The sequence below is a fragment of the Podarcis tiliguerta genome (genome assembly GCF_965153285.1).
Source record: "Podarcis tiliguerta genome assembly, chromosome: 2".
Classification (NCBI taxonomy): Eukaryota; Metazoa; Chordata; class Lepidosauria; order Squamata; family Lacertidae; genus Podarcis; species Podarcis tiliguerta.
The window spans coordinates 99,808,394-99,822,775 of record NC_139535.1 but is presented as its reverse complement, the minus strand read 5'-3'; the positions used below and the strand labels follow the sequence as shown (position 1 = coordinate 99,822,775).

General features: G+C 43.6%; 1 protein-coding gene across 1 annotated transcript in view; it reads right to left on the bottom strand.

Moving 5' to 3' along the window:
* CACNG1 (calcium voltage-gated channel auxiliary subunit gamma 1) overlaps positions 1-14,382 on the bottom strand; it is a 28,069-nt gene that overhangs the window by 3,761 nt on the left and 9,926 nt on the right. The window contains exon 2 of the mRNA XM_083428049.1: positions 3,400-3,474. Within this exon, the coding sequence (XP_083284175.1) occupies positions 3,400-3,474 (75 nt within the window). The remainder of the gene's footprint in view (positions 1-3,399; positions 3,475-14,382) is intronic.

The window sequence follows — 14,382 nt, the reverse complement described above, 5'->3', positions numbered from 1 at the left end:
TGAGTTTGACCAAACTGCGGGAGGCAGTGGAAGACAGGAGTGCCTGGCGTGCTCTGGTCCATGGGGTCACGAAGAGTCAGACTAAAGACTAAACGACTAAACAACAACAACGTTGTATAGGTCTATTGAGCCTGGAAATTTATTGGCAGTGCAGTCCGACCAGGACTGGAGTTATCTGCAGTTTGAGAAGCTCATATTGCTCAGGATTGGGACATTTCCTTCCGATCTCACTTACAGCTCTGTTTTCTTTGAGCCAAGGCTTCAGGTCAGCACTCTTGCGCTGCATAGCTAAGCTAAGTATGTTGTATGTTATGAAGCCAAACAAACAAGCCAATGTCTGAGCAAGGAAAGGATGGATATGTTAGTTTAATAATTCAGAGGTTTGTTTACATATTGCATTAGTTTGCAGATATATTTAATATTTAACACGCACAGCCATGCATTAATATTACAGTGGCTGATATTTGCCTTCTATGTTGTTTTTAAGTGTTGCAATGCCCCACTCCCCGTTTGTTCAATCTAGGAGAAATCTTGAAGGTTATTTTCCTGCTAATTGGCTCCAATATAAGTACACTGATTTTTGCAAAATGGCAAACATGTTTCACTTTAATCTGTTGTTTTCTGATTACATATTTTCCTTCATGTTTTTCTGTCCCAAATCACATAGGGGGGAAAAGGGCAGCGTCCGATTTTAACAGCAAAAATGGCACCCAGTGAAAGGTGCAGAACCCAGCCATCTGCCTCAGTTTACAGCCCCAGTTTTCTCCAAAAGTTCAGCTTGCCCCACATCAGTTTCCTAATAAGAGTCTGCCCAGAAACCCTTATGCATTTTTATTTTGCACATACAGTGGTAGAATCATAGAATCATAGAGTTGGAAGAGACCACAAGGGCCATCGAGTCCAACCCCTTGCCAAGCAGGAAACACCATCAGAGCACTCCTGACATATGGTTGTCAAGCCTCTGCTTAAAGATCCCTTGATCTAGATGCTATACTCCTATTGATGCAGCTCAGAATTGCATTGGCTTTTTTAGCTGCCGCGTCACACTGTTGGCTCAGAATGCGAACAGGATCCGTTCTGGAGCCCCATTCGCATCCTGAAGTGAACGCAACCTGCGTCTGCGCATGCACGGGTCGCGATTTGCAGCTTCCGTGCATGCACGTGACATCATTTTGAGCGTCTGCGCATGCGCAAGTGGCGAAACCCGGAAGTCACCGCAACCCGAAAGCGCTCATCCTGAAGCTACTTCAACCCGAAGTATGACTGTATATGTTATCCTGTAAATATGCACATAGTTTTGCAAACAAGGTTTCCCCAATACAACACTTTTTGTATATCGTTTTCACTAGATATATGCATTTTTGTGAATACCTTCCCCAACATACATTATAAGATGTATTTTTTGTCAAGTAGAGTGGGGGGTAGAAGAACTGCATTGCAAAATTTTGAGACATGCACATTACACAGGTGTCAGAGACCAGGCTGAGGGGAGCTACTCTGATGAGGAATGGTGGGGACCTCGCCTTCCCCCTGCTTCTGACCAGGATCCTGAAGCTGCCCAGGAGCAGTATAGATTTGGAGCAGTGGTTTGCAGAGGGGCATAGTTCGGAAGACAACAGCTGGGCAGAACTGAGTGGGAAACAGCTAGGAGAAGAAGAACAGGGGGAGAGAGAATTAACAGACTCCCTTTTGCTGGAAGGTGTCCAACCGATCAGTCCTAGGTCATGGAGAGCAGATAAGGCTTGCCAGATGAGAAAGTGACGGGGGTGGCTCAGGGTGAAGTGGGTGGAAACCTTAATTGGAACCACCTTTCCCCCAAGAATGGACTTTTTGTTCTTTCACTGTGAATATTAAAATCTCTTTAACTGGTAATAGACTATTTTTGCTTTGTTCTTCTCATCCACGACCAAAGGGAGGGAGGAAGCCGTTTCCCCGAGGCCTGACAACAGGACAACTGTGTTTTGTTTCATGCGTTGGCTTGGGGTAGGCAAATAAGGTAGGTTTGCATTAAAATGTGAAGTGAGCACATTTCTCCTCCATAACCCTCCAGTTTAAACTGCTGCCATCATATCTAGTTTGGCCCTGATACAGGTTGATTCCACTTGGGATAGGCTGACATACATTTAAAATGCTTTTGAACATCTTTGAAAAATGAATTTGAGATGGTTTGTGCACTTAAAAAAAACTTTTTTAGCAGTGCACTCTGAGGATTTCCTCTGAAGTGAATAATGATGGGATAGACATGTTTTTGAGATCAAATGGATGCCTCTAATAGTGTGCAAACAGCTAATAAATGTGTGCAGAAATCCAGACTTTTATGCATATAATGTTTATGATTTACAGCATAAAGGCTGAAGGGAACTTTTCAGATTATTATTAGTATTATTATACTAATTATTAAGATTATTATTACTATCAACAGCAGCAGCAACAACAACAAACTTTCATGGGGTTTAAAACAGTGATTTGTAGAAAAATTGCCAACATCTTTTTGCCTGCCTCATGCAAGGATTGAAGAATTAAGAAATAAGATGTTGGGTTGGTGTGGTGTGGTGGAAGAAGCACAGATCTGATAAGAGGTAGGAGATCTGGTGAGAGATAAGAAATCTGACAGGATATAATAGATCTGATAAGATAAAATAAAATATAAAAAGAGAAGAATACCACCCTAAAATTTTGTTATTCTGAAACAAAATAAAAGTTACCCATGTGTATTGTTGAGGTAGTTTTTATCAGACAGCTGCAGTAAAAGTACTTGAATTTAGCAGTAATGATGCCATATTACTACTGAAAAAGATGATGAAGGTCAACAGGTTGATCCCCATCAACAAACTGTGGAGGGGCCCTTCCCCATTCTCAAGACTGACTGAGCTATATTGGCTGCTGATAGAAAGAAGAGGAACCTTTTTAATTAAAAAAAAAAATTATTGCAAGAAAAACAAAAAATTCAAAATAACAGCAGTAGGATAGCTAAACACTATAGCCACATGTTAAAATATGTTGTGTAGTAAGAACACAGGTATAGGAGGGGGAAAGGCTTTCCATTACTACTAAGAATGAAATTTTACTTATGACTATGAACCCTGTCCCCAGCTCTAGAAAGTCCAGTTAGCAGCACAATCCTATGCATGTCGACTCAAGAGGAAGCCACATGGAGTCGATAGGGCTTGCTCCCAGGTAAGGATGCATAAGATTGCAGCTTAAACCTTTATGTAGCTACACCATATGAATTTTCAACTAACTCCACAGAACTGTGTCATCCAATTGTATCCCTGGAACGCCTCCCATTGCTGCCCATTTTGTCTTTCCGTTACATTCCATGCCTCCTGAATTGGACATTCATTGTGTGAGGCATATTGTAGTTAGAACAAGATGGCCGCCTTACCGGTTTTTTCTTACCTCTTTGTGTTGACACTTCAAAAATCTCTGAGCTCTCTCCTGAGACAAAGTGTGTGAAATAGGAACAGTTGCGTTCTGGAGGGAAACAAAAGAAAAGGCAAATGGATAAAGGCACTTTTTTTTTTTGCACATTTTTTAAAATTCCACTTGAATGCTGAAGCATACCCTCCAAAATTTCTTCGATGAAAATAGGATGTCCTGTTCCACCATCATCATTGTCACCACCACAATAATTTTATTCTTTGTACGCCACCCATCTGACTAGGTTGCTACAGCCACTCTGGGTGGCTTCCAACATAAAAACATAATAAAATATTAAACATTAAAAACTTCCCTATAGAGGGCTGCCTTCAGATGTCTTCTAAAGGTTATATAGTTACTTATCTCCTTGGCTTTGGGTTCGCATACCCTCCAACATTTCTCTAATGAAAATTGGGACATCTTGAGGAAAAGTGGGGCATTCTGGGATCAAATCAGAATCTGGGATGGCTTCTGTAAATCTGGGACTGTCCCTGGAAAAGAGAGACACTTGGAGGGTCTGCTGAAGCAGTCAAGGGATTTAAATAACACAGTGTGCAGTCCTATGACGTTTTCTCATAAGTAACTTACTTCAAGGTAAGTATGTATACAAGCTATTTCACTAAGTACTTCCCCACCTACTCTGACTTGCAGCAGCTCTCTATCACAGGTTTTATGCAGCATGATGCCCATCAAGATTTTTTGGACTCCAAGTCCCATCAGCCTCAGCCAGCTTGGCTAATGGTGAGGGATGATGGGAGTTGTAGTCCAGCAGCACCTGGAGGGCACCAGTTTGGCTACCCATGCTCTAAGACAGTGTTTCCCAAACTTGGGTCTCCAGCTATTTTTGGACTACAATTCTCATCCTCATCCCTAACTAACATGACCATTGCTCTAAGATGTCAGGCAAAGATATTTCCTAGACCTTCTCTACATGATATCATAGAATTTAATTGGAGGCTTTATAGGTGCCAAGTATAGCAAAACTATGTTACCTATTCTGAATTTTTTGCTCCTTTTGTGCAAGATCACAAGGCTGCAGCAAGCAACAGTTGGCTGGTGCTAATATAACAGGAAGTATAGTTACGAATGTTGGCCAAACCGTGCCAGCCATATCTTTGTTTGGAAAATTTCAGTTAAAGGTTTGGGATGAATGAGTGGTTGGTATTTCCTCAGCAGAAGCTAAGGGTTGAAAGATCGCCCTGGAATGTGAGAACTGTTTGTGGAAGATTACTCATCCTTCCCTGCCTTGGGAGTTTAATATCTCTGTGGAGAAGGAACGGCAGAATCTTGAAAGGGGGAGAGCTTTTAGAACAGGGGTCAGCAACCTTTTTCAGCTGTGGGCCGGTCCACCGTCCCTCAGACCATGTGGTGGGCCGGACTATATTTTGAAAAAAATATATGAACGAATTCCTATGCCCCACAAATAACCCAGAGATGCATTTTAAATAAAAGGACACATTCTACTCATGTAAAAACACACTGATTCCCAGACTGTCTGCTGGCCGGATTGAGAAGGTGATTGGGCCGCATCCGGCCCCCAGGCCTTAGGTTGCCTACCCCTGTTTTAGAAGAAGCCTGTGTCTTTCTAGGGATCTGCTGGGGGGAAGCAGGTCTCCTGTCAGCTAGAAGTCCTTATGCCACTTGCCTCCAGTTATCCTCTACTGGTATGTATGTACGTAAACAACAACAACAAAACAACAACTATTATTATTATTAATATTTTATTTGTAGCCCCACCCGTCAGATTGGATTGCCCTAGTCACTCTGGATGGCTTCCAACATATACAAAAACATAACAACTCCTTAAACCTTAAACCTTTCCCTATATGTTACAAAATGCCATAATCCTCAAGAGATCTCTCCTTCCAAAGCAATCCAAATCTGGGCAGCACCACCTCTAGATCTTAGGGAAGTGACAAATATTTAATAGTATTGTAAAGGTAACCTTATGATCTATTGCTTGAGAGGCCATGGTACAAAGTATAAAGATTTTAATAATATTTTGCAGCCCTGCTGTCCTTCATCTTTGAAACAGTCCTCCAGGGTCTTGTTTTAAAGATGACACAGCTAAGTACACACTAACTCGTTTAAGGCCTTTTGGGGAAGTCTGTGGGCAAGTACGAACTTACGAAACTGTGATTACAATTTTAACAGACATAATAGATTGGATCTAATGAAGTTGTTGTCGTTCGGCCTCTATGTGCCCCCTACACTGCCCTCAACTGGCCCCAGAGGGCTGCAGGAAACCCCTGAGCAAATTTGGGGGGGGTGTGTGGAGAGAAAGTTCTAATGTGTGAGCAGAAGTTGGTGGCATTACAGTGGTACCTCAGGTTACATACGCTTCAGGTTACAGACTCCGCTAACCCAGAAATCGTGCTTCAGGTTAAGAACTTTGCTTCAGGATGAGAACAGAAATCGTGCTCCAGCAGAGCAGCGGCAGCAGGAGGCCCCATTAGCTAAAGTGGTGCTTCAGGTTAAGAACAGTTTCAGGTTAAAAACGGACCTCCGGAACGAATTAAGTACTTAACCTGAGGTACCACTGTAATTGGATAGAACCCACAATCAGTTAAAGGAGTTGGCAAAGCTTTTAGGAAAGGCCAAGAACTAGGCCTTTGAACACGGGAGCTGTTTTTTGTATAATAATAATAATATATTATTATTTATACCCCGCCCATCTGGCTGAGTTTCCCCAGCCACTCTGGGCAGCTCCCAATCGAGTGTTAAAAACAATACAGCATTAAATATTAAAAACGTCCCAATACAGGGCTGCCTTCAAATGCCTTTTAAAGATAGGATAGCTGCTTATTTCCTTCACATCTGAAGGGAGGGCATTCCACAGGGTGGGCGCCACTACCGAGAAGGCCCTCTGTCTGGTTCCCTGTAACCTGTAATGAAAGTTTGGGGCTTTTACCGCTGGTGGGTCTTCATATATTGCTTTCTTTTCTTCCTGCTCTAGAGAAGATGGAAATGTATAAAGTGGCAGAAAGAGGCTGGGGCCCTGTGCTTTTTAGGGCTGCATAGAAGAGAGAAATTCAGTTTCTCATACCTTGGCGTAACCAGGGCCGGATTTAGATTTGATGAGGCCCTGAACGTAATGGGGCCCCTTTTATGTCCAGCTGTCCTTCGTCAACAACAAATTGTCGCTGTTTTTTGTTTACTTACATTTTGATTACTTACATCATAGGAGCCTACACAACACAAAACACTGTTGCTGTATGTAGGTTTTATTGTTTTTATCTTATATTTTGGAAATGTACATCCAGGTTTTTTTCCTTTAAATTTTTTTGGAGGCCCCCAAGAGAGTGGGGCCCTAAGCTATAGCTTATTTAGCTTATACATAAATCTGGCACTGGGTGTAACAATCTGCTTCTGCAACAAGAAACGGTTCTCATGGTTCTGGAGCTACATTCTGTTTTTAATCCTTCTTCTTTTTTAAAAATTTTCAATGCAAAATTACAACAAAAATTATAAACATCGAATCCAAAATAAAACTATACAAACAGGAAAGAAAAAACGAAAAAACACACATCTACAAATAAAACCATATCTTCATTCTAATCTAGTCATTACATACATATACATATAATGACTTCCTTCCTTTGTTCTAAGACCTCAAAAGTTTTACTCTTTCTAAATTGTTGTGTCTAATGTAGATTACCTCTGTCTTTATACTTTTTACATCATTTTTCTTTTTCTTTAAACCTGCAAAGCATCATTCATTACATACCGCTATGCTTACTCCAGAACAATGTTTTTTCATATACTCTTTAGCGCATTCCCTTTCTTTTAATAATTTCTGGTCCGATTGTCCCTGTTTTTAGTCCATCTTCAAGTCCTGCATCCTGGCTAGAACACAGTCATCTGGGCCAGGATGCAGATGTTCAGGGAAGGACGCAGAGGCCTGGCCAAGATGCAGAGGCCTAGTCAGGATGCAGGACGTGCAGGCCTGGCCAGGACACGCAGGCCTGCTATACCTTCTGGGTTTGACGAGGCATGTGACCCCCACCTGTCCTGAGCCTGAGGAATCGCACACCTCCTCCCCAAGCTAGTGACCCCCAAAACCAAATCCTCATAAACCTGCAAGAACTAATCCAACTTCTAAGCACTTTCCCCTCTGACAAAGATAGGGCTGAAGAGGAAGGCAGAGTCTTAACACCGATAAATTGTAGTGGAACGTTCTGAAGAAACACATCTCCTTATACAGTATGAGCCTGCCTGGCCTCGGAGATCTTCTTCTTGATCATGCCACATTCGCAGGCATGTTTGGTGAGGATGTGAGGCAGGGCCTTCTTGGTGGCTGCTCCCAAACCGCTTCCACCCTTCCACGGGAAACTGGGCTGCCCCCACTATCTGCTTTCGTTTCGCCAGCAGGCAAAAACTTTTTTCAGTTAGCAACTAACTGGTTGTTGTAGCATGGTCTTCTGAGCGTGCGTGTTGTGCATTCTTTTCATTCTTTAATTATTTTTAAATATTTATAGTATGTGTTCTTACTGGTATATGTCCTAATTTGTGGAATGCATGCCAGAGACTATGTAGTATACCTGCCTAGGGAATTTTGCTGTGGAGTAAGGCAGGGTTACACTGCGGTCACGCAATGAGAAGTGGTTCATTCTGTGCCTAAATTGCAAGAAGAACAGGGATGGGAAGTTCCCGTGTTCCCATGATTTATGGAGTGTGTGTTCTGTCATGCTGTGCTTCTTAAAAGGTAGTAGCAGTTTTATTTGTTCAGTCCTTGGGCCGTAACAAACGAGATAAAACTTCCGCATCTAATTAAATTCAGAAATGAATTATTCCCTTATAATAAAAATCCGCTGCACGGACAGCGAAACATTTGCAGTGCCTGCTTGCTACCAGGGAGGCAAAGGAGGAAAGCTTTTCAACAACAGCTCTATCACTTTTTAAATAAGTAAATTTGCTTGTTAATAGGCCAATGACTTGTTTGCACACAGGTGCAACAAATAACGCAGGTTCTCTGTAATACCTTGATTGCATAGAAAGTGACTACAGGTGGCATTACAGTGTTTTCTGTCTTTTAATTCCACTACAATAATGCATGAAGCTTGCAGCAAACAGGTGTCCTTTGGATTATTGTCCAGGATTTCTTGCTTGCAGGTAAGGATGGAGGTGGGTGGGAAATTCAACTCAGTTTGCATTTAAAGGTGATTATCAAATTTGCTCTTTCTGAAACCACATGAGAACTGAAACACAGCCAGCCTTTGAAACTTAACCAAATTTTGTGATACTGTTCTCCAACCAAACAATGTTTACAGAATATTGGGGGGGAGTGTGCATAAAAATTGATATAATAGTGAAAATAACATACAAAACTGTATAATATATGGGAAAATTGCAAGAAAAGGTGTACATTAGTCAGAATTGCATACAAAAATGTGCGTATTTGGACAGATGCTTATGAATTTTAATGAGATTCCATTTTAATGCAAATTGCTGCAGAAATGTGGAGAGTTTAAGATTCGAACAATCAGAAACTGAGAGATCTGAAACTGGCTGCTTCTTCCATTCCTACTTGTAGGCTAGGCAGCTCTAAATTTTGTGGTCCCTAACTGCACCAAAGAGGGACGTGGGTGGAGCTGTGGGTTAAATCACAGAGCCTAGGACTTGCCAATCAGAAGGTCGGCAGTTCGAATCCCCGCAACGGGGTGAGCTCCCGTTGCTCGGTCCCTGCTCCGGCCAACCTAGCAGTTTGAAAGCACGTCAAAGTGCAAGTAGATAAATAGGTACTGCTCCAGCAGGAAGGTAAATGGCATTTCCGTGTGCTGCTCTGGTTCGCCAGAAGCGGCTTAGTCATGCTGGCCACATGACCCAGAAGCTGTACACCAGCTCCCTCGGCCAATAAAGCAAGATGAGCGCCGTAACCCCAGAGTCAGCCACAACTGGACCTAATGGTCAGGGGTCCCTTTACCTTTACCTAGCTGCACCAAAAGGCATGTGTGGATGGATATTTTTCTCCCCGCCTCCCTCGCTTTTCTACATGATGGCTTAACATGCTATAATCACCCTGCAGAGCCTTTGAGTGCCAAGCTTTCCTGAGAACTATTGGTACATCATTCCTCCTGGGATGTGGGTGGCGCTGTGGTCTAAACTACTGAGCCTCTTGGGCTTGCTGATCAGAAGGCCGGTTGTTCGAATCCCCACAACAGGGTGAGCTCCCATTGCTCTGTCCCAGCTCCTGACAACCTAGCAGTTTGAAAGCACGCCAGTGCAAATATATAAATAGGTACCACTGCGATGGGAAGGTAAACAGCGTTTCTGTGCGCTCTGGTTTCCGTCGCGGTGTTCCGTTGCACTAGAAGCAGTTTAGAACCACATGACCCGGAAAGCTGTCTGTGGACAAACGCCAGCTCCCTCAGCCTCAAAGCGAGATGAGCGCCACAACCCCATCCAGGGGTCCTTTACTGTTATATCATCCCTCATGAATACACTGGTGCACCATGGGACAGTATTGTGCCAGTTTTGGGTTCTGGGCACCCATGAGTCAGACTAGGGGAACAGTGGTTGTTGTGTGACTGTAAGAACAAAGTTATGAGGAGGAGAGCGCAACATCTGTTTCAGGCAACTCAAAGTGATTGGAAAGATCCTCTTGGGTGTCTTACATCAGAAAAACTCTTTCAGCTAGCTTATGGAGCAATGGCATTTTAAGCACCGTAATTAATTGCTAATATGGAATAACATGGAAATTATTCAGTGCAACATGGCACTCTACCATGTGCATTACTGCTCGTGTGGGTACAATAATTATGGTTTAGAGACAATGCAGTTCTTTAGCACAACATTTAATCTTCTGTACTTCGGTTGATTTATGGTAACTGAATAAGCAGTACTGTTTGCAAAACAGACGTGTGGTTTTAATTTCTTAATACAAAGCATTCTGCTTCGGTTTAGACAGTTGCCCTTCTTGGTCGTCTTTTCCAATTACAACAAGGGAGACGACACCCATTTTGCGGTGGTAAGAAGCAGACCAGTTCTTCACACACGAAGGTAAAATACTATGAGACTGTGGTTGTAGACAAATGAAAATATTTGATCTGGGGGTGTTATGTGTGTAAAATGGCCAGGATCCAACTATTTATGTCTAGGGAAGAGACATGGCTTAGTGGTGGAGGACATACTTAACAAGTTCAGTCTCTGGGATCTCCAGGTCAGTCTGCAACTTTTGTAGTGCTGCTGCTGAGCTAGATGGATTAATGTCCTGGCTTCCTATTCTCCTAGTTCTGTCAAACAATAAGGATGCAATTGTTTTTTCTTAGGCTGCATTTATTTCCCTGTGCATCATCATCATCATCATCTATTATTTATACCCTGCCCATCTGGCTGGGTTTCCCGAGCCACTCTGGGCAGCTTCCAACTGAATATTAAAAACACAATACAGCACTAAACATTAAAAAAAAACGTCCCTAAACAGGGCTGCCTTCAGGTGTCTTTTAAAAGTAAGATTGCTTATTGCCTTGACATCCACAGGGCAGGCGCCACTACTGAGAAGATCCTCTGCCTGGTTCCCTGTAACCTCACTTCTCACAGTGAGGGAACCGCCAGAAGGCCCTCGGCACTTGACCTCCGTGTCTGGGCTGAATGATGGGGGTGGAGACGCTCCTTCAGGTATACAGGATCGAGGCCATTTGGGCTTTAAAGGTCAGCACCAACACTTTGAATTGTGCTCGGAAATGTACTGGGAGCCAGGTCTCTCGGGACTGGTGTTATGTGGTCTCGGCAGCCGCTCCCAGTCACCAGTCTAGCCGCCGCATTCTGGATTAATTGCAGTTTCCAAGTCACCTTCCAAGGTAGCTCCACGCAGAGCACATTGCAGTAGTCCAAGCGGGAGATAACTAGAGCACGCACCACTCTGGCAAGACAGCCTGGGTACCAGATGGAGGTGGTAAACAGCTGCCCTGGACACAGAATTGACCTGCGCCTCCATGGACAGCTGTGAGTCCAAAATGACTCCCAGGCTGTACGCCTGGTCCTTCAGGGGCACAGTTACCCCATTCAGGACCAGGGAGTCCTCCACACCAGCCCGCCCTCTGTCCCCCAAGAACAGTACTTCTGTCTTGTATAACCTGCTGCTTCTGAGTTTCAAAAGTAGCTTGTAGTATAGCATGGCAGCGTGTGTGAGTGCTGCTTATGAAATTCCACTGCATTTGAGCAAAGGACCTTGTGTGAGCTTAAGGCTGTGATCCTCTGTTGCTTTTCTTGGGAGTAAGCTCCATGGGACTCGGTGAGTAGACATGCCTAGGATAGCACTGAAAACAGCCATTTGGATTTCAGCTCGTGCCTGTAGAAATCATGACTGATTATCATGACATTACTTTCGCAACGCTTTGCTTAGCTTACTAAAATAGCATAGCCATTTTGAAAGCCAATTCATACACAAAGGAAGTGAAATTCAGTTGCCTAATGTACGGTTAAAATCTCCTGTGTTCTTAGGAAGATGGATTGCAAACAAATCAATATACCTAAGTGCAAAAAATAAAAATAAAAATCATATTGTGGATTTAATGGCACAAATCAGAAATCCATTTCCTTTGCTTAAGAGGGCTTAGTTGAAAAAGTATTTTATTTCTGGTCTGTTGACCATAATAAATTGATGATGATTATGATGAATAGCATTTAGTTATCAGACTAAGCAAAGCATCATGACATATTATCTTCACTAGCATTTCAAAACCCCAAAGACTTCCTCTACAGTCTCAGGAACAGAGACTGTCCCAAAATTAGGATCATAATTAGATTTTATTGGTATGTGTGTTGTTGGAGAAACCAACCAAAGTGCAATCCTACATGTATCTACTCAGTGCAATCCTATACATATCTACTCAGATTTAAGCCCCATTGCGTTCAATAGTACTTAAAGGGACCCCTGACGATTAGGTCCAGTCGTGGCTGACTCTGGGGTTGCGGCGCTCATCTCGCTTTATTGGCCGAGGGAGCCGGCGTACAGGTCGCATCCTGGGGAAATGTTTGCAGCCAGGAGCAGCTACTTCCGGGTTAGCGGAGCTCGTAATCTGAAGCGTTCATAACCGGAGGTACCACTGTACTGTTAGTGGTTTGGTTTGCCATCACATTTCAGCATAAAGGTAAAGGTAAAGGGACCCCTGACCATTAGGTTCAGTCATGGCCGACTCTGGGGTTGCGGCACTCATCTCACTTTATTGGCCAAGGGAGCTGGCGTACAGCTTCCGGGTCATGTGGCCAGCATGACTAAGCCGCTTCTGGCAAACCAGAGCAGCGTACGGAAACGCCGTTTACCTTCCCGCCAAAGCGGTACCTATTTATCTACTTGCACTTTGCCGTGCTTTCAAACTGCTAGGTTGGTAGGAGCAGGGACCGAGCAACGGGAGCTCACCCCATCACGGGGATTCAAACCACCGACCTTCTGATCAGCAAGTCCTAGGCTCTGTGGTTTAACCCACAGCGCCACCTGCGTCCCTCAATAGTACTTACTCTCCTCTATTTGAATATTAAATTACACCCTTGTTTACTGTCTCGTACCAAGTTTAATTGAGATTTCTCTAGGGCAGGGGTTTCGAATAGATGATTCTTGGGGTCCCTTCCAACTCTATGATTCTAAGTTTACTGATCGTTGGACCAAGGTAGTTATAAGGGGGAATAAGTATTATTCTACACACTTCGAATTAGAATATGTACTTACATTACCGGGACACAGGTGGCGTTGTGGTCCAAACCACAGAGCCTAGGGCTTGCCAATCAGAAGGTTGGCGGTTCGAATCCCTGTGACAGGGTGAGCTCCTGTTGTTCGGTCCCAGCTCCTGCCCACCTAGCAGTTTGAAACCACACCAGTGCACGTAGATAAATAGGTAGCACTGCGATGGGAAGGTAAACAGCGCTTCCATGTGCTGCTCTGGTTTGCCAGAAGCGGCTTAGTCATGCTGGCCACATGACCCGGAAGCTGTACGCCGGCTCCCTCGGCCTATAAAGCGAGATGAGCGCGCAACCCCAGAGTCGTCCGTAACTGGACCTAATGGTCAGGGGTACCTTTACCTTTTACTTACATTACCATGCAGTCTCTTAATCTTGCCAGTCAGTAATATTAATAGTTCACTGGAAGCTGAAATGTATCAGGGCCAGGTTCCCACATTCTGAAGTTAAAGAGTGAAGCCTACAGTTTAAGACTAGGGCAGGCAAACATTGCTCCATCATGAGCATTAACAGGGTTATTATGCATTTGCATTTGTTCTGGCAAAATGAGCAGAACAATCCTGAATGCCTGACTGATTGGTTTAGAAAAATAGTCGTAGAATAAACCTGCTTTTGTTATGAAGACACTTTCAGTGTGACTCACTGCACTTGGGAATACTATCTTCTTGAACAGAATCGCTTATCGCTCATCAGAATGAAGGCACTTCGGTTTCTACCAGTGCTAAAAATGATGTTTTAAAAAAATGCTTGTTGTGTTATGCCCCCAATAGGGAATATATTTCTTAGTGGATGAAAACTTTCCATACACTGTTGTTCTTTGTTGCCACTAGGAATATTATCCAAGTTTACATGGCTAAACGAATCACAGAGCTGGATCACCACAAGCCTATACTAATCCTATTTTGTGCAGCGAGTTGTCAGAGGATGAAAGGCAGACAGAGTACGATCTCTGCAGTGATCTGAACCAGTTGTGCAAATCCTTTTATACTGGGCTGGTATCTTGTCACTTGTTTTATTGCCTATTTAGTTAGCGCACAGGACTGTGGTTCGTGGTTGTACAGGGCCTTGGTGTATGCATGGAAATTGGCAAGCTGGGTCTCAGAGAATGATCCACCTGAGCAGGACACCTGTAGATCAGTCACCAGTGCTGAGACAACTTCTGTCTGTAGATAGGGTGTGTGTGTGTGTTGTGTGTGTGTGTGTGTATGCTGGCCATGATTTGAAAATGGTGTCCCTGGGGGTGGCTGGTGTCTCTGGGGGTGGTTTTAGCCCTGTCCACTGTTTTTC